Raw genomic sequence first — 26365 nt, 5'->3', positions numbered from 1 at the left:
TCTAATAAAAATATGAATAGCATTGGACGAATCGGTGGCGCAGTAGGTAGTGCTGACACCTTCCAGCAAAAAGGTCGCTGGTTCGAACCTTGGCTGGTTCAGTTACCGTTTCTGTGTGGAGTTTGCATGTTCTCCCTGCGTTCGTGTAGGTTTCCTCCGGGTGCTTTGGTTTCCCCCACAGTCCAAAGACATGTGATACAGTTAAATCGGGTAGGCTAAATTGTCTTTAGTGTATGTGTGTAAATGAGTGTGTGTGGATGTTTCCCAGAGATGTGGTGACCCCAGATTAATAAAGGGACTAAGCCAAAAAGAAAATGAATGAATGAAGAGTGTAATGGAGGCCAGCTAGTAGGTGCTGTGCAGATAAACCTCACTCCTCTGACCTCTAAAGGTACTCTAGCGACAGATGCAAGAAGCCATGGTCTTTAGCCTCCTTATTAGAGCAACCCACTCCCAAGCGGAAGGTTGCCAGTTCGATCCCACCTCGGGGTGGGTTGGGTGGTGTAGGACCGGCGGGGTCACATTGGTGCCATGACCCGGATGGGAGTGAATTTTAGGGGGGTGAATGTAATGGAGGCCAGCTAGTAGGTGCTGTGCAGGTAAACCTCACTCCTCTGATTTCTAAAGGTGCTCTAGCGACAGACAATAGAGTCCATGGTCTTTAGCCTTCTTGTTAGAGCAATCGACTCCCATGCGGAAGGTCGCCGGTTCGATCCCAACTCGGGCGGGTTGGGTGGTGTAGGACCGGCGGGGTTACAATAGCATTGTAATATATTAAATAATATTACACAGAGGCTTGTGTAACAATAAATGTTATTTCCACAGATGGCAGCGTGGTGATTGTTACATTTCTACAGTTTATTGTGAGAAAATAGAAGATTACTTTCAAACTTCAATGATTGCTTTCAACATTTCATGTATGCAAAATACTTTAAACTTGAAGGTAGTGCTTGTTCGAAAATTATGTAAAATAAATAGATATATAAACTAATCAAGCAATATAACCTTGAGTTTTCATCCTAATCAGCTTGTAGTCAGATGTCACTATACATTTCCATACAAATCACCTGAACAATATTGTTCACATTTTAAAGAGACATTACGCTTTGTGATGGAAATGGCATGTACTGTGCAACAGGTTTGTTTTAAACAATATTTGAATGTAAAAACAACAACAACAACAACAAAAACAAGATTTTCTGTCTGCTTTCATAAATGAAAAGTGTTTCTGTCCAAAATTGACATGTAAGTTAACTCTTATTGCAAGAAATGTTAACAGACTCTCAGACACATTTAGACTTTAGTACTAGTTACACAACATGGCTAAGTTTTATATAACTTTAATTTAATATATAATTCATACATATAAACAGGTCTCCTGGTTCATGAACACTGCATGAAAATGAAAAATGAAGTATGTAGTCAGTCATCACGTGTTTCATCGCGAGATCTTGGTCTTGTGATCTCGGGTGAAGATGGCGGCTCCGCCTGACGAGCAGAGCTTAGAGTCCCGCATCAGTAAGTCAAACACATCTAAAGTAGATTTTTAGTACTTTCTAATGTGACAGTGGGAATATCAGTGAGATCCTTTAACCTAAGATGATGTCTCGGTTGAAGCACTTTGCTGAATGCGGATGCGGAGTGTCGTGGTGTTGTTGATAGGGAGTTATTAGCATGCTAACGCCGATATAGCGTTGACGTTAGTTGACTTTCTGAAACGGTTGTTTTTAGTCTAACATATTGTTGTGTATGTGTGCACGTGTGTTCGAAATAGGCAAAGGAGAGTTGTTGAAAGAGCTAACAATTACTTTGTAAGTCAAAAGGGAGTTGTCTATAAGAAAGCAGATATAGACGATTAATAAAACGTTAAATGTAAAGATATTTAAAGACAATATTTCTCTGCAAGTAAAGTCGTTATTCGCGTTATATTTTCACACTGCTACCTATCATGCTATGATTTTTATTTCATTAATTAGCTTCCAAAACACTAATATAATTGTCGGTATGTTGTTTTTCACTCTGCATACTAATAAAACGTGTTTAAAATACTCCAGCTCTCTTAATAACGGTATTGGACACAACATCAAGCATATTTACATAATAGATTTAACGTTACACTTATTATTTTATCCACTAAAAAGTTGCTGAATTCAGCAAGCATTAGATCATAATTAATTGTTTAGCTAATCACATTCAGATAATCCACTGTTCTAGAATACAAAGGCCACACAATACACATTCTAGTGAGAATCCAATTGTTTGATGAGCTAACTCTAATGCACTGCAATTCATGCTTTCCCTAATTTGTAAACTTGGAGCAGATTCAGGGGTATTCCAAAAAGCGGGCTATGTGATCTACAAGGGTAGATTATTGACAAATGTATATATTTTTTTCCGGCTTAGTCTCTTTTTAATCTGGGGTCGCCACAGTGGAATGAACTGCCAACTGATCCAGCATTTGTTTTACGCAGCGGATGCCCTTTCAGCTGCAACCCATCTCTGGGACACACCCACACACACTCATTTACACTCAAACACTATGGACAATTCAGCTTACCCAATTCACCTGCACCGCATGTCTTTGGACTGGGTTTAACCAGAGCACCCGGAGGAAATCCACGTGAACATGGGGAGAACATGCAAACTCCATACAGAAACAGCTGAGGCTCGAATCAGCGACCTTCTTGCTGTGAGGCGACAGCACTACCTACTGCGCCACCGCGTCACCCTCAGATTTATATTTATATATACTAGTTTAGATTTGTCCATCTGTTGGGTTTTGGAGACGTCTGCATCACCATATGATGCATAAAAACAGGTTGTGTGTTTGGATAAACTCAGTGTTTTGACTACACTTTCTTAATATTGTTCATTTATTCGTTTGCTGGATATTAAAATTTTGTGACAGAATGTGAAGTAACTTTTTGTGTTTTGAATTTGTGAACATGAACAAAGACAGCCATGCTGTTTTGAAAGTTTAATTGACATGCACAATGTAGAATATCTAATTTAATTCTTTTATTCATATATTATTGTTGAGCACAGATTATAAACCAAACTATATATGTAGGATTTGCAAGAAACTCAGATTAGTTTTTCATACTTTAGCTTTTGTGAATGTATTTGGATGCATTTAAATGTGACAAGTTGTGGCATGTTGCAAAATATTTGCGTCTTGTTTTATTGATGATGTCATCAGCCTCTTGTCGACTCAACATTAATAACATCAGAGCCAATTTCCAAAAGTCTGAAGTCGTTCAACCCCTAGCTTCAAGTTGTGCATCTTTCGATATGGCGCTGTGCGCAGAGTTAAAAAAATAATGTGTACGCTGCAAACTTAAAATTATGTCTCACGCACTCAAAGCAAATATCTGCCAACACAGTGGTGTCACATTCGCCACATGCACCCAAGTGAACTAGCCAACACGTCAAGTATAAACCAGCCTTTAGAAGCATTTATTGTCAAATTCTCTCATGCCTTGGAGGACTAGGGTGCAGAAAGAGTGCAACAGATGCACGAGACAGACTGAATGTGAGGCAGAGATTGTCCGTGAAAGAAGAGATTCGCATGTATTTTACAATGTTATGTTTTGCTTGTAGTTTTGTGTATTTGAATGTCTGAAACCTAAAATAAACTTTATTTGATTGAAAACTCTGATTAATTGTGATTTAAGACAGGCACTCCGTTCCTCTTTCTATCCTCAGCACGAGCCAGCAGATTTGAGTTTGAGCAGCTAATGACGTGCGCTCTAATGTCATAACACTGGTGTGATTGTATACATGAAAGAGTTGTTCAAGTTTACAGTAATATCACTACAATATTTAGTCAGGTACTGAGGAGTATTCAGGACTGTTTGTTTATACAGTGAGTCTCGTAATTCTGTATATTTATCACAGTGGAGCAGGAAGTGTTCTTCAGTCTCCACTGCTCCTGATCTGCAGCCAACCGAACCGCGCCCGGGCATTGTGTTTTTTTTCCTTTTGTTTAAATATCGTTGCACCCCAAGGTTTTAGGTCCGATTTTTCTGATGCTTTTGTTTTACCGTTCTCTGTTACCTCTAGACAAAGCAACCAACCCTTTAAATCGAGAAACTGACTGGGAAAGTATTCAGCTCTTCTGTGACCAACTCAGCAATGAACCTGAAGGGTAAGTCTGTATTCCAGTCTTTTTTAACAATTTAACTGGGCATGAAATAGAAAATTCACAAAACTAGCATCTCTAACTATAAGGCAAAGAGTTTTGCTGAGATCTATTTCCACAATTTGTATTTGTAGATTGTTCATAGATTGTTACAAATGCATATTTATTTCAACAAATGAAAAAAAAGTGAATATGTTGCAGGGCTCGAAATTGCGACCATTTTGGTCGCATATAATGCTGATTTGTGTACAGTCATTACTAGGGAAACCGTAATATTTCAGCGCTCCTAAAGCGCCCCCTTGTGACAGAATGAATTTTTATTTCCAATAAATTTTTTCAGCTGTTTATGGTCAAATTATTGCAATTATCGATCCATGTGTAAATGTGAAAGAAGTTAATGTGCCTTTTAAAAATCTAAACAATTAAGTAAAACTAATATAAGAAATTATATACTTGATTTATCCCTTTTAATGTTATAAAGGTTGAAATACCATTGTATTAGATATTTTGTGTCTGTATACGTCTGCAAGATGTCTGTTAAAGATCTCTTGATCTGGAAAGCACCTGCTGTATACAGTGCTGAAGACGTCTGTATGATGTCAGTTTTACACACATTCTGAATCGCAAACATCTTAAAGATGTCTAATAGAAGGCTATTTCACATCTGATAGGAAACGTCTTGTAGATGTCTTGCAGATGTGAATGCAGACGTCAAATAGACATCTCCGAGATGTACGTGTGCTAATCAAAATCGGCCATTAAGAATCAAGATCGGCGCATAACTAAAAAGAAAATGGGTGCTCCTAAATTTTTTGGGATGCTCCTAACTTATTATTTTTGGGAGCACCAGTGCTACCAAGTAAAAAAGTTAATTTCGAGCCCTGTGTTGGGATTGGTAGGAGAATATTCTGTAATGTAATTGTAATGTTTTTATATAGCACATTTTATCGTGTATGGCCATACACCCAAAGCGCTTCACAATCATGAGGGGGGGGTCTCTCCACACCACCACCAGTGTGTGGCATCCACTTGGATGATGCGACGGCAGCCACAGGACAATGGTGCCAGTGCGTTCACCACACACCAGATATTGGTGGAGTAGAGAGACAGTGATAGAGCCAATTGAGTGGATGGGGATGATTGGGAGGCCATGATCCTAAGTGCCGATTGAGGGACTTTGGCCAGGACTCTGGGGTTACACCCCTACTCTTTACGAGAAGTGCCATGGGATTTTTAATGACCCATGAGAATCAGAACCTCGGTTTATTGTCTCATTTGAAAGACGTCGCACACTGAAAGTATAGGGTCCCCTTCACTTTTACTGGGGCATTAGGACTCACACAAATCACTGGTTGAGCGCCCCGTCCTAGCCTCCCTATCACCACTTCCAACAACAACCTAGTTTTCCCATGTGGTCACCCAGCCAGGTACTGACCAGGCTCAGCCCTGCTTAGCTTCAGTGAGTAACTGGTCTTGGGCTGCAGAGTGATATCTGCTTTATAATTTTTTTCCTGCAAAACAAAATTTAAAATGATCAACAACAAAGTTTAAATCCATCTGGCCAGCGCATTTTAACAGCTAGTCCCACTATTAAAGGTTTAAGAAAACCTTGAGTATTTTTTGAGATTTTAACAGATTTGTATGTGTTGAGCATCAGTTAAGACAATGTTAGCTTTAATTGTGAGGAAAACTAGATAATTTAGAGCTTTTGTCAGCTAATTTCATCTAAATTTAAAATGATTTTTGAGGCAGGATCAAAATCGGTGAAAATTCGTCAGTTTCTCAATATTATTTATAGTGGAGTTTTCTTATCCTATGAGAAGAGCCTGCTTCTTTATTATTCATGACTGCGCGTGCTTTCTGAAGGCAAGACAGACCTGCCAGTGCCAAGCTGCTGTGTTCGCCTAAATCCTCCAGATTACCAGCATGGCTAATGGTTGAAATTGACAGGGCAAGAGACCTGCTGCACTTCAGATTCGGGAATTGAGGGAGTCCTCATTTACAGTGTTTGTATAAACACAATTATTTTTATAATGATATAAATTGTGGTTGTGTGTATATGAAATTACGAGTAATGTTGCAGGGCATTACTGTTCATTTCTTTGCATTTTAACTTTGAAAACTATAAAAAATCATGCATCTCCTCACGGTTTGTGTCTCATTTTGTGAGCCAACTGACAACAGTTGTTTGCTCCCCTCCTCCTCTTCTGCAGTGCTGGCCACGCCCTCTCCTGCCTCTGCTCTTGTGATGTAGGCTTGAACCGATAGTAGAGGGTTTTATGGCTGCCCCCTAATGCCCTAATAGTTTTCTACTAGTTGTTTCTCGACCAGTTGTGTTGGTGGCTTAGTTGCAGGAATAAAATACACAATTAGTGTGAGTGTGCATCTACACTGAGCACTCTGTGTTTTAAAAGCTTTGAGAGTTGGGGAAGCTCTTGCAGCTGAGCATTTTAGGGCGCATATATTTTTTCGCAGTAAATTCTGTCATAATTTTGTAATAATTTACTCATCCTTTACTTGATCCAAACCTATTTGACTTACTTTCTTCTTTTAAACACACATTCTACAATGGAAGGCAGTGGTTACAGGATTTCAGGTTTCTTTAAAATATCTTTTTGAAAGAAAGAACTAATATTTACCCCTGGTAAGTTGTCATTCCTCTTAAAAAGCACTGTAAAAGTTTAAATAATAAATAATTCACAGTATTTGTATGTGCCCACAATATCATTATTGTTCATGTTCATTATCACAATAAATTGAATTATTGAGGATCTGCAAATGTCTAGTAGATGGGTTAGTAGGAGCTTTAAAATAAAACAAAAGTCTTACATTGGGAATAACAACGTAGATGAAAAGACTGTTAGCTTAGAGAATTAAAGCCGTATAATTCGGGATAAACTGGCAATTGATTATTTAAAAAAAATAGTGATCACGATTAAATACATTCAGACAGATATAAATATATTTCTAATTGCTTCAGGTTTGTGCTTTCTTATCAAAAATAAAATTTTTGCACGAACCTTTTAACAGTTACATCCTACTGATTAAAGCCTAAATATGGCAAGAATAAAAAGTCAAGTCAAATATTTGCTATATTTGCTTCTTTTTTTTTCTCTCCCTAAAATATTAGAACCGTAATTGATAAATGGAATCTGAACCTAAATCGCAAAAATTTAAATGATACCCAATCCTAGAGGTCAGACACTTTTGGCCTAACATGAGTTGCTTAAAGTTGGTACAGTTGCTTAAAGGAAAAGTCTTCTTTTTATGAAAATACTCATTTTAAAACATGGTTTCCAACTTCCAACGTGACCAACCACATGGTCCTGGTAAAGCAGTTTGATTAAATAGGTGTATGTGACGAATTTCAAGCACTGCATAATATAATTGTATCTGCTGCTGCAATGGTATGGCAGAAAAGTTCCTTGATTATTTTGCCAGAATGAGAGTATACTAGTTCCTAGCCATATACCTAGGCATAAAATGTAACTTTGATTAATACAAATGGTAAAGCACGATGGCTGTATATACATTAATGAAGCACATTATTAAATGTATAGAAATAATAAAAAATATAATGGCTTATTAAGAAATGAAACGACAAAAGAGAAAGAAGATATCAAATCTTTAATTTCCTAAAAAATACATTATGTAAAATAATATAGGCCTTTAATGGTAAATGTTTTTTTTTTTTAAAAAATGTATTATGTTTTTAGTCCACAGCTGGCCACCAGGCTACTCGCTCACAAGATTCAATCTCCTCAAGAGTGGGAGGCCATTCAAGCTCTCATGGTAAGTGTGTCATTTGTTCTGAACCTGGACCATTGGTCTAATGTTGTCTATAAACAGCCAACCAATCAATTACATTTCAGTAGTTAATAACTTGCATTGTGTGTAACTGAAGATTATCAAAATATAATATCAATGTCAATATCAAAATAACTGCACAATGCTGTGTATTTAAATTAGTTATATCGCTCCACAAGATGATGATATTATAAACTCTTATGTTGTTTCCTGATTATGTGATTCACACATAAAAACACTTTGGTATAGATTTGAGGCTCCTCGTTACTCTCCCTAATATCTTGTTGAATCAATTAATAGAGGACTACTTGCAACCATGGTCGAGACATCACACCATTGGTTCATTTACAAAAGTCAGAATTCCGCTGTTATTGGATTTTCTATTTGACAGCTCTATTGGAATATACATTATTGTTTCATTATTGTTATTTACAAATGATTCAATGCGCTGTTACTATGTGTATTAAGGTTCTAGAAACTTGTGTGAAGAACTGTGGGAAAAGGTTCCATAATGAGGTGGGAAAGTTCCGTTTCCTTAATGAGCTCATCAAAGTGGTATCACCTAAGGTATGTATATAATAAATAAAATAAAATAATGTAATAATAAAATAAAATATAAACACTGATGCTTTATTTGAATATAAACCAAGGCAGTGGAGGACTGTAACTATTACTTCAATACAAAAAAAATCATTTTATTTTTTATAATTTTCCAAAAAAAAAAAAAAAGGTTATACTTTAGAGGATTTTTTGTACTTATTTACATATTTACAAGTATGTCCCATAACAAAATGTTGTTCTTTTTATTAGGGTTGCACTATAATGGAAGAATATGCATTAACATTTTTTTGCTATATAAAAATTCACTAAAGAATTTTTAGCTGATTTTAATATCTAATTATTTATTAGATAAATTAATATCCAAAATTAATTTATGTGTGACGCAGTGGCACAGTAGGTAGTGCTGTCGCCTCACAGCAAGAAGGTCGCTGGTTTGATCCTCGGCTTAGTTGGCGTTTCTGTGTGAAGTTTGCATGTTCTCCCTGCGTTCGCGTGGGTTTTCTTTGGGTGCTGCGTTTTCCCCCACAGTCCAAAGACATGTGGTACAGGTGAATTGGGTAGGCTAAGTTGTCCGTAGTGTGTGAATATGTGTGTGGATGTTTCCCAGAGATGGGTTGCGGCTGAAATGGCATCCGCTGCGTAAAAGATGTGCTGGATAAGTTGGCGGTTCATTCCGCTGTGGCGACCCTGGATTAATAAAGGGACTAAGCTGACAAGAAAATGAATGAATAAATTAATTTATTGTAATTATCAAACAAAATAGTTAATGGATATTTTTCTAAAACAATAAAAACTTACTGTTAAGATGCAAACATCATGTATGATTTAAAAACTACAGAATTTCTTCAGTGTTGTCATATGTCTACTCCCAACATTTCTGTTCAAAGCCTTAGGTCAGCTTTGGACAGGTTTACCAGTAGCATATTAGCAACTCATGGGGAGGTAGGAATAAAGATAGTAGGGTTCAAATGTGGATATACAACCTAGTTATGATTCAACACACATGTTTGGCACAATATAAATATAGCTATTATTTATGCTTAAAGATAAGTAATACTAAGCTAAGCTGAAAGTGACCAGGCAGAACAAGAACAATTGGATTAAAAAAAAAGTTCAAGTCAACTGTTGCAAACTTGACTTGTAAAATGGGCCTTTTTCAAAAGAAAAAGGTGGAGTGGTCCTTTAAGTACTTTTAAAATTAAACTGATAGTTGTCAGTATTGTGAAAAAGAAAAGAAAGTGATGTCACTAGAATTAGAAAAGACGGTGAATGGTGATGTTGGGTTTGAATATACAGAATGTCTTGGAAATGTTTTGAATGTAGACTTTTTTTCTAATGTAAAGTTGTCACTAACCAGGAATGCTATTTTTTTTCTATGGCACCTTTAATATGCATTAGTTCCTAAAGAAATTTGTCAATAATACTCCCTGTACTATTTCTATTACAGTATCTTGGTTCTCGAGCTCCAGAACCGGTGAAGAAAAAAGTTTTAGAAATGATGTACAGCTGGACTGTGAGTTTACCAGAAGAGACAAAGATTTCTGATGCCTATCAGATGCTTAAGAAACAAGGTAATCTGAGGAAGGTCCTGATTTAACTTTGTCTTGTCTATTTTTTTTATATTTCCATCACACAGCTAATGTGTTCATGTGTGTCTGTGGTTGTGCTATGAACTGTTTAGTTAGTACATAGATTACATTATAATTACTGATCACTTTGTTTTAAAGGTATTATTAAGCAAGACCCTGATCTCCCTGATGATAAGCCCTGCCCTCCTCCTCCGCCCAGGCCCAAGAATGCAATCTTTGAGGATGAAGAGAAATCAAAGGTAGTTTTAGTGCTGAAGTTTGTGGTTCATTTTCACTTTCTTTTATTAGGGATGTCCGATATTTATTGCCTGCAATAATAACGTAATCGTTGTAATGATTTTAAAATTTACAGTCATACAATAGGCAAGTTGTTTGTTTGACTGATTCAGTCAGTGACTGTGTTTAAATGATTGAACGATATCAAATTATTTACCTTAATCTAAATAAGGCAATAATATGATTAAGGTGTTTATATGAGTTGCTTTTAGAATGTTACTTTCATGTTCCTGTTTTACATGTTATAGTACATTGATTGATTAATGTCATTACGTCACCACTCTATCCGATCTTTCCTTTGTTGTTTCATGTAAACTTAAAATGCAGTTCAGCAGTTTCACTTTCATTCATGCCTCTGAGACGAACTCTGAGGTACTGAATGCGAGAATGAAGTAAGGACTGGTGGAAGAGTGTTGTTTAATTGGAATTGGATACTGCATGCTGAATTGAACGAAATTCAGCAATTCCCAGGCAGCATAAAAGTGTGTTCGTGGGTGATGATGGCCGGTGTGATGAGTTTCCAGGAGTTCCCTGTGTGTGCGCGCACTTAGAGATGCGGGTGTCTGTAGTCTTTTACTAACTTGATGGGTGCAGAGAACAGTGTCAAACAATTGAGTCTGTATGGAATATCCTGTCATGAAAAGCGAAAAATTTAGTTTAATATGGTTATGACTTTATTTGGATTAATGTCATTAAAAATCTCTGTTTAAATGGTAGACTCTTAATCTGAGTATTGTCTTATGCCTCATTCACACTAGAAGCGACTTTGTAGCTGTCTGTCGCTCTGGGTAGCGATCTGCTGCAAACAAGTCTGTGTAGGTCTACAGCACAGAGAATACATCCGGCCTCTAAGCAAGCTGAGAGAGGATCACGTGAGCTTTACTGGTGCTCTATTGGCTCAAGAAAATCACACTTCATATTCATAAAGTTGAAGGATTCTCAACTTTGTCGCATCGCTAGACACACCTACATGGTTGCCAAATGTCATTGTTATTCTCGCCGATAGAGGCTGCTGGAAGTCACTCGCTTTCTGTCTAAATGAACGGTCGCTTAACACTTTGCTGCTGTGAGTCGCTCGTAGTGTGAATGTGGCTTTAATCATATTGAAATCCTAATATTGGTCCATGTAAACTAATTTGCGTTTTTCCATGACAGGCCTAAAGTACCAACACAAACTCATGCAGCTAAATATTTATTGTCATTATTATTAAACATTTTTATATTTTTTGCCAATGTCACACACCCCTGCCTTTAAAAAAAATTCACGTAATTTGTCATTTGAATTGAAAAATAATATTTTGAGTGGTTATCAGAGTTTATGTGGAATACAGAAAACTGATGTAAGGTGTTTGTAAACTTAAATCCAAAGAAGCAAATATATCCAAAAAAGTAAATATTTCTCTTAATCTGTTTTTCTCTTTTTTTTTTTTTTTGCATTTTACCTCAATCAATAGATGTTGTCCCGTCTTCTGAATAGCTCTCATCCTGAGGACCTGCGGGCAGCAAACAAACTCATCAAAGAAATGGTTCAGGAGGTTAGTAGAGGAGCGTATGTTAGCCTGAGTTTTAAAACAACATTAACAACAGCGGTGGAGTTCAAGGCCACCAAAAAAGTGTTGGTAATATTTATATGCAATAATGTCAATTAATGGCATGTTGGAAAGCAAAGAAAGAAAATGTAAATAAATGACCTTGTTAAACTCTGTAGACATCCTAATGGTAAAATGTTTGTGACTTGACTCAGTGAATCTCATGTTGATGTCTTACTAGGTAAATGATGAAATCATTGTATGACTGGTGTCATATATGCTTTTTTGTTTAATTCCATACAGAATAAATATTCCAATAATACTCTTTTCTGTGGTTTAATTTGCAAAGACAATCACATGTATCACAATTTGATTGCCAGTCTCACTCTATTCAACTAATATTTGTCAGATTACATGACTTTCCAGGCATACAATAAACTACATTTCAAGACTAGATTCCACATTGGCAAAACTTTCAAGCACCGAAAACATTGTACCTTCTTTTGGACCTGTGTGTTAACTGTGTGGATTTGCTGTGTCTAATTCTTAGTGTGTTTCCAGGATCAGAAACGTATGGAGAAGGTGTCAAAGAGAGTGAATGCTATTCAGGAAGTGAAGGAGAGTGTTGGGCTTCTCACACAGTTACTGGGAGATTACAGCAAAGACAGCTCCTCACAAAGCAATGAGGAGCTCATTAAGGTCTGTAAAACACGTCAGCAGTTTTCTCTTGACAATTTACGCACATAAGTTTTTATGATTTGTGTTTGGTTTTTATTCTGTCATTGTAGGATCTGTACCAGCGCTGTGAAAAGATGAGACCAACTCTGTTCAGATTGGCCAGTGATACTGAGGACAATGATGAAGCTCTTGGTGAGGCATACAGGTTGAGGGGCAAAAACTTTAATTTCACATAGTTTCCAGGAGTTCATGAATTAGGTCAGTTTCTGAGTCTCTTGTGTATGTTTTTGTCTGCAGCTGAGATCTTACAGGCGAATGACAGCCTAACGCAGGTGATCAATCTGTACAGGCAGCTGGTGAGAGGGGAGGAGGTTAATGGAGAAGCGAGCAGCTCAGCCACACACCCAGGTACATGAACTCAGTGATGTCTGGAGATGTTTACCTATAGTGTAGAGTGTCTTGTTGTGCTGTCAATGGTTTTTAGAAACACAACAGAGGTCACACTAATGGTTATTTCTTACACTTTTTCAAACTTTGTGCTTACAGGTAGCAGTAATGCACTTTTGGATCTGACAGGACTAGACACTTCCCCTTCTGCTCAGTCTTTCTCTGAATTTTCCTCTCAGACACAGGAGCTAGGCATCAGTCTTCTAGATGATGAGCTTATGTCTTTAGGTAGGTGATAACTCTTTACAATGTACAGTTCTAAATAAATGTGCTATAGATCATAGTGCTAAGTAATTGTGCTACCCTAAGCATTTGTAAGAACCGTAGGATCTCAGTAACAGTTGTAAGAGCTTTTATTTCTCTGTCTAAACTTGAAGACACAGACACTGTTCTTTATGGGCATCAACCACCTTGGCAATATGCTAAAAAATATTTGAGAAAAGATAGCTAACATGTGTTATCATTAGCTATCTAATATGCTTGTTTTATACACAATCGTTCCATTGATTTTATATGCTTTTCATGGAGGATTAACCCTTTTATCCTCATTTAATTAACAGAGATGTAAACCTACAGTGGTGTGACTTTTTAGTTCAATTTTGATTCTCATGTCATTGAATCAGTTCAGTTTGATATCACACTCAGCACTGCATCCTCAATTTTAAATTTTACTTTTTGTATACAATGTTGTCCTTAAATGCAAGCCGGCAAGTACAACCCTAAATCAGAAAAGGTTGAGACTGTGTGGAAAACGCAAATAAAAAAAAAAAGTAGTGATTTTCAAATGTACTTTCACTTCCATTTCACTGAAGACAATATGAACACAAAATATTTTTATGTTATGTTTGTTAAACTTAATTTCATTTGTAAAAATGCATCCTCTCCTGTCATTCAGACCACAACACATTCAAAAAGCAGTTGGGACAGGAGCAATTTAGGGCTAGTAATCAGGTAAATTGCTCAATTATGTGATTTGAAACAGGTGATGTCAACAGGTGATTGTAATTATGATTTAATACAATAACAGCATCTAAGAAGGTCTAGTCCTTTAGAAGCAAAGATGGGCAGAGGATTGCCAGTTTGTCAACAACTACAAGAGAAAATTATTAAAATGTTAAAAATAATGTTCCTCAAAAAAGATAGGAAGACATTTGGATATTTCACTTTCAACAGTGCATAACATCGTTAAAGGATTCAACGAATCTGGAGGAGTTTCAGTGCGTGAAGGACAAGGGTGCAGGCCTAAGCTGAACAACTGTGATCTCAGATCCCTCGGGTGGCACTGCATCAACAGTTCTCATTCATCTATAAGCAACATTACCACAAGGGCTCAGGACTACTTTGGCAAACTTAGTAGTACCATGTAATATGTAGTTACATCCACAAATGCTAGTGAAAACTGTAATGTGCCAAAAGTAAACCCTATTTTAACAGTGTCCAGAGGCACGGTTGACTTCTCTGTGCTCAGAGACCTCTAGGACGGACTAGTAAACAGTGGAAACGTGTACTGTGGTCAGATGAATCTGTATTTCAGGCATTTTTTGGGGGAGAAATGGATGTTGTGTGCCTTGGGACAAAAGAAGAAAAGGATCATCCAGACTGTTACCAGCAGCAAGTCTAAAAGCCAGGGTCTGTCATGGTATGGGCCCCTTGACAAAGGTAACTTCTGCGATGGCACTATTAATGCTGAGATGTACATAGAGATTTTGGAGCACAGTATGCTGCCTTCTTTTCGAGGGATGCCCATGCACATTTCAGCAAGACAATGCAAAACCACATACTGCACACATTACAAAGTCCTGGCTGTGGAGGAAAAGCATACAGGTACTTGGTTGGCCTGCCTGCAGTCCTGAACTGTCTCCAACAGAGAATGTGTGGCCTGTTTTGAAGCGCAAAATGCAACATTGAAGACCCCATACTGTTGCCCATTGAGTCTTGTTAGCAGTAAAAATGGGACAAAATTACACATGAAACGCTCCATCACTTTGTTGTCTTCAGTTCCTAAACGTCTGTGTTGGAATGGCAACATTATAAACTGGTAAATGTTATACTGTTCAAATTTTTTTTTAAATGTTACAAAAACCAAAATTGGAATGCATGTCATTTAAAAAAAAGAATGAAGAATGCATTAAATAATGTGGTGTTTTATTGTCTGCTGTGAAATACAAGTCAAAGTAAATTTAGAAATCGCTTTCTTTTTTAGAGCGTTTTCCATATTGTCCCAACTTCTGACTTTTCTGTTTTGGGGCTGTGAACCTGTAATTTCACCTGTTCAAAGAAAACATGCTGCTTTAATGCATCAAACATCAAATAAGCAACAATGACAAGTTCAGCATTCTGTTCCACTGCTCAGCAACTTTTTACAGTGTTCCCTTAGCAGTTATGAAGAGGATGTTGGGTTCTACTGTACATTCAGTGTCAGTGAAAGAAACTCACAAGCTGCAATGAGCAAAATGAGAATGGCACCATTGATATGTTATTGATATTTATTGCCTCAAACACATCTGGAACATTTTACCAGGTATTTGCCGGAAGGACACTTCTCTAAAACACTATTACTAGATAAGGTCTCTATTCACTGGAACTGGGGCAAATCATGTGACATCTGCCCTGGAGGTTGCACTAGGTAAACAGTTAAATGACCAAACCACTATGTATGTACTGGTGCCATTTTGTACTAAAACAACTTGTGCTAAAACAACTTAAATAATTTTTATTAACCTTAATTATTTTATATTTTAATTAACCTTAATAAATACAGGTCATGATTTGAAAGTGGAGGATGATCTATGATTGGTGGTCGCAAAAGTTAAAACTAGAATGGAGTTGCTATGCTCCAAACATTGACCACCTCATTAGGTGGGATTAATATTGAAATTAACCAACTCCAACTATAATAACCTATTATAAAAATTCTATTGTTGTTCTTTTTTTGTTGTCAATATGCTTGTGTTTATATAAGATTATTGGCGAGTGTTTGAGTGAACTATTTGATTCAAAATTAGTCCACTTTGTTGATTGTAACAGGACTTTTTATGAGTTTAGACTGTATTAAAATGAAAAACAGTTTTAGTTATAGTCATATATTTCACTTGCTTCCCTTTCTTTTTCAGGATTGACTGAAGTTAATTCTAATCTGACTTCTTCCCAATCTGGAGATGCTATGGGGTGGAATACTTTTCAGGTGGGCAGATAAATAAGTTTCATCTATTTGTTCTGATTGTGTGACAATTAGCAAGTTGTAGAGATCCAGCAACCAGCTACTTGACTAATTTATCCAAATGTTTTGCTACTTTTTGTTGCCTTAAGGTCTTCGGCCAGTTAATTTCTGAAAGCCCCAATCAACTTAACCATGCCTGAACATGCAATAGAACAGTTTGTGATATATAGGTTTTGTTTAACCAGCAACAATAGTTTAATCAAACAGTAAGTGGTATATTAGTATGAAATGGTATTCAGTGGTATATTAATAGTAAGGATGAGTACCATAACCATGACGTTCAAAAGTATTGTTACATTTCATTTGATAAAGACAATGTTTTATGCTACAAAGTTTGTAAATGAAACAGAGACATAGAAAAAAGATGTTCCTACACATACTGTTGTAACAGCATGTGCCACATGATCGAGTACCCACAGAAAAAACTATTTTCTACATAATGTGGCTGTTTATTATTTGACAATTATCTAAATATCATAAATGTGCATATTGCAGTGTTTTGCAAATATTTACAATCATACAAAAATTGTTTTTGTATGTGAAGCAATTTATTTACATATTAACGTGGATCTATGAAACCAAGCAGGGTGGATAAGTAGGTTTCCTTACGCAAAAAAAGAAAAAAAAATTCTTTTTTATTGTTTTATGTAACTATACATTGCAAAAATGCAAAACACAAGCAATAATTGGCCGGCTTGGTAGCAGTGATGAGTGTGGGCGGGGCCGGGAGAGCAGTGAGCCTGATAGAGCGAGTTTTTACAAGTGTCATATCCCACGGAGGAGCTACAAATGGAAATATTTGTTTTGTGTTTACCCTGAGCTTGAGCTACACGTACAGTATATAACATTTAAAACACGCATGAAGAGTGTTTCGAAAGTGTTATTGCAGAACAACACAAACAGCGAGCACATTTTTAAAAATTACATAAGAACAATAGTTAAATCATTAAATTAATAAACTAATTTTGCTCCAAAGTTTTATTATTATTATTATTATTGCATGTCAACAATATCTTTAAAAGAAAACAAAATTTTTTATTTTGTAAGTTAAAATATGAGATGTTCAACATCAAACATACATGCATTCAATAAACAGGTGTTTTATCGACTCCTCCCCTAGTTCAGAAAATGCACACACCATGTCTATAAAAACTTTTTAACAACTTGTTTCACTGGATAAATTAAATGAATTAGTTTATGTCACTTCTTTAACGTTTTTGGTGAGACAGTATTTACTAGGCAAGTTCAGATTTTTTTCCACTCATTCTGCTCAAATAAGAATTCCAAAAAGGTTTGAAATGTGGTTCTGCATAACTTTTGAATGTCAAAGTAATTAAATTTATTGTCTATAATTTTTACCCCAATGATATTTAACTGATTAGTAAGTCAAATATTGTATTCAGAGGACATATTACCTGTTAAGAGCTGAACAAGTCCACAAGGAATTGCATCAAATACTATTGCAATTTACGTGGATTTATTATCATGTGGATCTTGTTATAATTAGGAAATACACAATAATTAAAAAGTTGTCCATTACTTTTGAATAACTGGTTCACCATGTGTAGTTACATTTTGTGAGAGGTGCGAATCAGCATCAACATCAGCCATGATGAGAGCTATGAAGCCGTACAAAGGCTATGCTGAAACATACCTATGCGTTTGATGCAAAAGTTCACCGTGCTCTTAATTTACCCAACTATGATGATTTCTACTGCTAAGAAACATTGAAATATTTAAGTGGTTCACAAGTCCACATAAAGCTGATCACAGCACACCAGCCTAAAGATTGTGTATTTTAATGCACTGTGATGAACCAGTGCTTTGCTTATTGTAGTTTTAAAAGATGAAAGTGCAGAGGCTCCATTTTTTTTAAATATATTTTTTTATGTCTGTAAAGTAAATTATAAACAGATTTTTTAAATCATTTTTTTATGTGCTGAAGTTCACAAAAACATGCAGTTGAAAAGCTGTTACTGCATCATACAAAAATAGAGGTCCAGCCTAAGCAATGTTTTGTTCATCGTGCTCACACACTGTACAGTTATTGCCTTCCTTTTGTTTTTAATTCACCTGTTCACTTTTTAAAAAAAATTATTTAATACAAAAAGAAACGGAGGCAAGATTGTAACAACCGGGCTTGTCACAAGTCAGTTAATCAGTGGAAAATGACATCACCTTCACATCTCTGTTATCCAGTAGCCTGATGTCTATTTGGACGCCTAAATCATGTGCAAAGTGTGGAAGCACTGAAGAAATTTGTATTTTATTTCTTTCTGCTCAAAAAGACAAACATGTACAAAATCAATCTTGAATTGTTTAAAAATCACTTTAATGTGTAAATTGGTAGGATAAACTTTCATGGCGATATGGCAATGATGTCAGCAGTCGTTGTCGTTGTGAGTTGTTGATATTGGCCATCGAGGAGTCTTTGCTGTCAAACCAAGCTTAACACAATTGCTTTTGTTAGTCATCAGAAACTGAGGATACACCTGTAATGCCGGAACCTGCAGTGCTGTTGCCAGTGATAAGTGCTACTAAGACACCTGTTCCTGTGCCTGTGACATCCACTAAATCCCTAGATGAGCTAGACCTGTTGGGTAAGACTCTGTTGCAGCAGTCTCTACCTCCAGAAGGTCTTCAGGTCAAATGGTAAATGCATATTTTGGATTTTATTTTAACAAAACTCACCAATAGTCTGTGTAATTGTAAAATGTTTTAATTTGTACACTTAAAAATAGGGTATATGCCGATCTAGTGTTCCCATGCTGATACACTTCAGATGATCTGTTATTGTGAATTTTTTTCCATTTTTTTATGGTTGCTTTTACAGCATCGATGTTTTAATGTAATTAAAATACATTCAGATAAATAAACTTTGGCATTCATTTAGTTGTTCAAGTGTAAAATGAGACAAAAGGCCTTATACTCGCACTCGCTTGTCAGAATCAGCAGGCTAGCACAGAAGCTCCATTGAGTATACTGGGGTAAAATAAATGCTCATATTATTAAGACATGGCGGGGAAAATGTATTGTAATGCAGTGCTTTTTGTACAATATGAGACCCATTTTATATTGGATATCACTCAGTCAGTGGAGATTGCTGACTTTTAAAGAAAACTGACCTTAAACGTGCTGATTTTTGCATTGGCACACAGTTCGCCGGAAGCGCTTAACCCAGGTTACTGGCAAATTAAAAGTCCTATCAGCATGCTTCGGCATATACCCTATTGTTTTTAAAAAAATATACAACTTTTTTTTTAATGGTCTGCTTAAGGGGGTTTTCACACTGGGGCCATTCAGATTCATGTTCCCTCAGTAGTGATGTTCTTGTTTCACAGACACTTGATTTTGTTGCACTCTGAAGCATTTTGTTAACCTTAAATCGGATGAAAAAGAAATGATAAACAGTGTATATTTTGAGTGTTCTCAAGTTAAATGGGTGCCTTTTTGAAGTGAAGGGAACAACGTTTGCATTACTTTGTCACATAAAGGGTTCCAAATTGATTGATTTCCAGGGCACTCCTACTGATAATTAGTAACTAATGAAATTGTCATCAGCTTAAACGCACATGCAGATTACTTTATTTCTTGAACGTGTATACCTGCGTTGCTTGAATGTTCAAGTCACAGTTCCTGACTCTGATGTTATACCAAGGTGCGATCATATTCTCTGAACCACCCTGTTTCAAACTAAACTCTCAGTGTGAAAGCATGCCAATGCTCATGCTTCAAACGGTTTCGTCTGTGCAAAAAAATATACATTGATACTTTTCAACAGGGACAAGCTTCAGTCTCAGTCCAAACCTACACTACGAGACCTTCAGATCAAGTCTGGAAATAACGCCGCTACAAGCCCAAGTCCTGTGTTGAGCTTTTCTTCAGAGCCAGGATCTCTCCTCAATTCTCAGCTCACACCTCAGGATGATGTATCATTGGTGAAAGTGACTGTGCCCTTGGAGTCTATCAAGCCTAGTAAGACTTAAGACATACAATATTTTTAAGAATAGTCAAAAATCACCAAAAAATAGGGATTGTCCTCATGTCCTTTCAAACTTAGACACAGAATCAGAAATATTATATGCATTATGGCCATTGCTGTTTTTCATGCATTAACTGGTCTTTACATGAAAAAAATCTATATTTCACTTACTTATATATTTCACAACTATAGGTTTAAAATGAATTTCAACAACATACATGAGGGAGAGGAATTGACATGTATACATACCACTGAGCAGGATATGGATTGTGTAGCAACAGCAGTTTTTTTATCCTTTAAATATAATGTAATTACTTTGTGTGTTTGTTTTTGTAGATGACGACATGAAGAACTCTTTAATTTAAAGAGAGATACTATTCACATTTACATTTAGTCATTTAGCAGACGCTTTTATCCAAAGCGACTTACAAATGAGGAGAATGCAAGGAGAATCAAAGAATGCAAGTTTCTGGAGGGCACATAAATCTGCAGAAGTGAGAGCAGATAAGAAGGAGCAAAGCCAGAAGTCGCTTTGTAATAACTGTAATAACCCAAAATTTTATCTATGCAACCTTAAAATATATTTAAAAGCATTTGGGCGAGTGCATATATTTTCACAGTTTTCACTGCAAAATCCTCACCGCGTTCGCAGATTTTTTTTAGACATTTATGCAGAATGCATCTTTGCACCTAAAAACGCCTAACGCAGCGCTCAGGAACAGATTAAAACAGTTGTTATGTGAACTTGTTTAAGCAAAAAAAGCCCGCAATGCTTGCCCCGCCTTTTTATTGGCCCACTGCTCTAGAACTGAACGTGAATGATTGATTAATATCAGCTGCCAATTACTCAGTCAATGCCTTCTACCATTAGACGGCAGGAGCTACAACCGCAAAAATGTGAAGCGCTGAAGATGAAAGAATGAAAATAACACTGACAGATTTGTTATAGAAAACACCTAAAGTTACTAGTAAAGGCACATCTTATTAGTGATCATGCGCTGAATGTTAATCCACTATTTACACTTTTCCAAGAGTGGATAAAAGACTTCCAGTGGCTTCAAGTCCGCTATGAAAATAACTAAAGCCATTCACTATAAAGGCTGTGGGACGGGGTTTGCAGGTAACGGCGTTTGCTACTGAATCTACATATTTTAAGCGCGAGAGGTACTGTAATCCTTCATTTAATCCTCACGATGCTGTCAGCTGTGCAAGCGGCAGCTATATGTAAAATTTAACACAGCTCATGAAAAGACCGTTATTGCTATTAAGATGACATGCAAATAATAAGTTATATATCAATATAAATGTGGGGCGGGGCGATGGATCACGATGCCGACTCAGCATTGTAAAGTTTGTCGGTCATCGACAATGGACGATGGCATCTTCTATCGGCCCACCCTAGTCAGAATTGACTAGGGATATGGATCTTTTCGGGCTTATCTGAATCAACTTTTATGATGCTTGTGTTTTATTTATTGCAGTTTTATTCATTTATTTAGATGTGAAAAAATATTAGGTTAGGACGTGTTCTATTCCTGTGTTTTAATGCTGTACCAAGAATAGGGCTGGGCGATTAATCGAAAAATAATCGAAATCGACATTCAGAATATATAATGGAGCAAATTTTTCGAGGACAATTTTTTCAATTACTTTTCCTACGTCTCACATGACCCTGCTCTCTTAAAGGCCGTAACTGATTTCTACTTCTGTGACTACTTTGCAGCCACATCTGATCTCTGGTCAAGTAGAACGATTCTTGAGCCTTACTTTGCACTACATGATTGGACGCTGTGCCAGAGATTCCTTTAGATGACATATAAAACTTGGCAGTAAACTAATGAAGCAATTTTTAAAATAAAAACAATAAAATAATTGTTGATTAATCGTAATTAAAGTTAAAATGTTCAATTAATCTGGATTTTGATTTTAGGCCAAATCACCCAGCCCTAACAGGGAATCAAATGAATTTAAACTGATCTTATTTTTGTTATGACCTTACAGGTAGCATGTTACCTGTGACAATTTTTGATAAACACAGCCTACGAGTTTTGTTCCATTTTGCAAAAGACCCTCCGCCAGCTCGGCCAGATGTTTTAGTGGTGATTATCTCCATGTTGTCCTCTGCCCCTTTGCCTATCACAAATGTACGATTCCAGGCTGCTGTTCCCAAGGTAATTTAAACTACTGCTTATACATCCATCTTCAGTCAATTTCTGTTGAATTCTTTACTAAGGCTGCATTATTTGGATGTGCAGAATATGAGAGTGAAGTTGCAGCCACCATCGGGATCAGATTTACCTGCCTTCAACCCTGTATTGCCCCCTGCTGCCATTACACAGGTCCTGCTTTTAGCTAACCCTCACAAGGTAAAGAAATAGAATGATATAACACAATACAAAACATGTAACAACCAATGTGACAATGCATAGTGCAAACTTTGTGATTGGTCAGCTTGGTAGCGCGGGCAGTGCAAGTCAGGTTTAACAAGTGTTGAGTCTCGTGGAGGAGCCCTAGATGGATACTTTTGTTTCATAAAATTAAGCAAAGAGTTCTCTTGTAAACCTTCGATTTTTAAAGACTTTAAAATTTATACTTACACAGTTTTATGTCTGAACCCTGAGATATTACCTTTGATGGAAGCTTATTTTACAGTCTTTGTAACGTGGGTAATAATTTCAGGACAGATTATTATTAATATTATTATTATTATTTATTTATTTTTTTCAAAAAAAAAATGTTTAACCTTTGTTGCACTTAAATTTGTACCCTATACTGAAGTGTGCTCTGAAACATTACATTTCTTTGCTATTACTGTCCAAGCTAATATTAGTCAAGTCTAAATTTGTATCAGATACATATATATATATATATATATATATATATATATATATATATATATATATATATATATATATATATATATATATATATATATATATATATATTTATATATATACACACACACACACACACACACGGAAAGTTTTCATAGTGCTCCGCTTTTTTTGGTGTTACAGCCTTATTCTAAAATGGATTAAATTTATTTATTTCCTCAAAATTGTACACACAATACCCCATAATGACAATGTGAAAAAGTCTCAAATTTATTAAAAGTAAAAAAGCTGAAAAGTCACATGTACATAAGCATTTACAGCTTTTGCTCAGTACTTAGTTTTTGCACCTTTGGCAGCAATTACAGCCTCAAGTCTTTTTGAATATGATGCCACAAGCTTGGCACACCTGTCTTTGGAAAATTTTGCCCATTCCTCAGTGTACAGTCATTTTCAGATCTCTCCGGAGATGTTTAATAGTATAGGCATGGGCTCTGGCCCAACTTGAGGACATTCACAGAGTTGTTGTGAAGCCACTCCATTGATATTTTGCCGGTGTGCTTTCCAGCATTGTCCTGCTGGAGGATGAACCATCACCCCAGTCTGAGGTCAAATGCACTCCAAAGCAGGTTTTTGTTTAGGATATTTCTGTACATTGCTGCATTCATCTTTCCCTCTGTCCTGACTTGTCGGGATGGTATTAGCCTGGTGATGAGCGGTGCCTGGTTTTCTCCAAACATAACGCCTGGCATTCAATCCAAAGAGTTCAGTTTTAGTCTCATCAGACCAGAGAATTTAGTTTTTTGTGCTCTGAGAGTCCTTCAGATACCTTTTGGCAAATTCCAGACAGAGAATGGCTTATGTCGGGCCAATCTACCATGTAGGCCTGATTGGTGGATTACTGCACAGATGGTTGTCCTTCAGTAAGTTTCTCCTCTCTCCACTGAAGAACACTTGAGCTCAGACAGAGTGACCATCAGGTTTTTGATCACCTCCCTGACTAAGGACCAGCTCTGGGAAGAGTCCTGGTGGTTCCAAACATCTTCCACTTATGGATGATGGAGGCCACTGTGCTCAATGGAACTTTTAGAGCAGCAGATTTTTTTCTGTAACCTTTCCCAGCCTTGTGCCTGAATTTACCACAGGTGAACTCCAATTAAGGTGCTGAAACATCTCGAGAATGATCAGTGGAAACAGAATGTACCTGAGCTCAATTTAGACCTTTTCAGCTAAGGCTGTGAATACTTATGTGCATGTGATGTTTCAGGTTTTTAATTTTAAATAAATTTTCAACAATTAAAAAAAAAATTCACCTTGTCATTATGGGGTATTGTGTGTTGAATTTTGAGGGAATAAATGATTTAATCCATTTTGGAATAAGGCTGTAACAAAAAAATGGAAAAAGTGGAGCACTACGAATAATTTCTGGATGCACTGTATGTAAATATGGCATTAAATGTATATAAATATTTATGGCTGATTATATATAAGCATTTTCAACAGCCAATAATCATTGTAATATATTGATATGGTGCTTAAAAATATTTCTTTATCAATGTAAAAACGTGGTTGCTTGCTTTTGGAAACCATTATACACTGACGTTCAAAAATTGCAGCAGGTAAGCTGTAAAGGAAATTCGGCAATGAATCTTGAAAATTAGGATTTTCACAAAAAATATTAAGCAGCAAATACATTGAAAAATAACCATGCATTAATAAATCAGCATATTAGACTGACTTGGAATCATTTTCTGATGAAAAGTCAGCTTTGCCATTGTAAGAAGTACCCAAAGAAAAAAAAAGTAGTTTCTGTGTGTGGATATAAATTTGTCAGTACAGCTCGCAATCTGGTATGGTTTGTGGTTTATTTCAGACGTGACTTTTTTTGTTGTTGCAGATCTTTTGTGATGACATTGCATTTCTTCATGCTTTTTTTCTTCATCTTCTTTAAAGGAGAAGGTCCGGTTGAGATACAAACTGACTTTTGATATAGGAGAAGAATCACATGACGAAAGTGGAGATGTAGAGCAGTTCCCTCCGCCAGAGTCATGGGGAAACATTTAAAGCAACAGACTAATGATTTCCTGATGATGATGATGGCAGTTTGTATTCAGACTATTACTGTATGTCACTGGCTCTGCCTTTCCAGCTCCACCTCTCTTTCCTCTACATAACGAGTGCTGAAGGACGCCTTGAAATCGGCTCATTTGATTTTTAATTCCAGTTCTGTCTTTTTCACTTCTCGTTTTGCTTTCTGTCATGTCAGACCCTTTATGTATGGAGCTTTAAATGTTTGAAAGCTAGAGATGAGAGTTTTGTGTTTGTGTGATGTTTCCATGTGTGCATCCAGACTCTGGAGTCTCGCTCGGCTGTAATGACGTAGAGCAGCTTTATTTTCTGCACCGATTGGCTCATATGTGCTGATTTATATGTTTTGATCTCTAGCACACATTCTTGTTTTTTGGTTCGATTATATTGTTAGGCTGCACGTGTTCTCCCTGGAAGCGCAACAGGATCCAAAACTACTACTTAGCAGGAAATACTACAAATTGAAATGAGTGACATTACAAATCAAACAGCCCCTCTTGTCAAGACGTTTGTGCATCTCATGGTTGCCATTGGTCCTAAATTGCCCTTGTTCTGTGCACTGTACTGCTCTTGAATTACATGCTGATGTCTTGTTTATAATTACCGTACGTGCCTAATCAGAGGATTCCTTTTCATGCTAATATAGACATTTATGTGTGATGCTTGATTTAAATTAACAGTATGGTATTTTTCCTTTTTTTTGTTTAAGAATGTCTTTGTTTCCTAATTTCAGATTTCCAGTTTCACATTAATTATGATCTTTCTTTCTCTCAATGCAGTACAGTGTAATTATTGCTATTACACCCTTGCCATTCTTAGAATATACATGTTTGTCGAATGAATTCTGCACTTTGATGATGCTAGCAGATGGTTTATATAATGGTACTTGGGTCATGTAAAAAGAGAAATTGGAATTTACGATAGACAGGAACTTAAATCACTGTGGTCCTAAATGAATTTGCTGTAGATGCTCACTTCACCCAGTTAAAGCCAGATGATTGATGTCCATCCACCCTGACAAAATGTAAATAATGCTGGTATTGCTATTATGTACATTTGCCAAAAACTAATACAGAGACTAAACATGGAGCAGTGAATGTAGTGCAAATATGTATTTAAGGGAAATAAACTTATTCTTTTTCTCTGGGGTTTCAAATTTATGCCGTCTTCATTTTATTTAAATGAAAAATCTTTAACCAAGAGTCAAACAAGGTCA

At 36.4% G+C, this 26365-nt stretch overlaps 1 protein-coding gene across 1 annotated transcript; it reads left to right on the top strand.

The window, feature by feature from the left end:
• Positions 1-1459: 1459 nt before the first annotated feature.
• On the top strand, positions 1460-26305 carry gga1 (golgi-associated, gamma adaptin ear containing, ARF binding protein 1). The gene is given in 17 exon segments (NM_001004000.2): positions 1460-1518; positions 4063-4147; positions 7858-7933; positions 8417-8515; positions 9957-10080; positions 10237-10337; positions 11829-11909; positions 12465-12602; positions 12692-12773; positions 12879-12989; positions 13128-13256; positions 16142-16212; positions 18719-18900; positions 20030-20223; positions 22232-22401; positions 22486-22596; positions 25015-26305. Coding segments are annotated over 17 exon segments (1908 nt in total). The 5' UTR covers positions 1460-1475; the 3' UTR covers positions 25126-26305.
• Positions 26306-26365: the final 60 nt, after the last annotated feature.

Source organism: Danio rerio, chromosome 6 (assembly GCF_052040795.2).
Source record: "Danio rerio strain M-AB ecotype USA chromosome 6, GRCz13ab, whole genome shotgun sequence".
NCBI classification, from domain to species: domain Eukaryota; kingdom Metazoa; phylum Chordata; class Actinopteri; order Cypriniformes; family Danionidae; genus Danio; species Danio rerio.
This window is presented reverse-complemented; position numbering and strand designations above follow the sequence as displayed.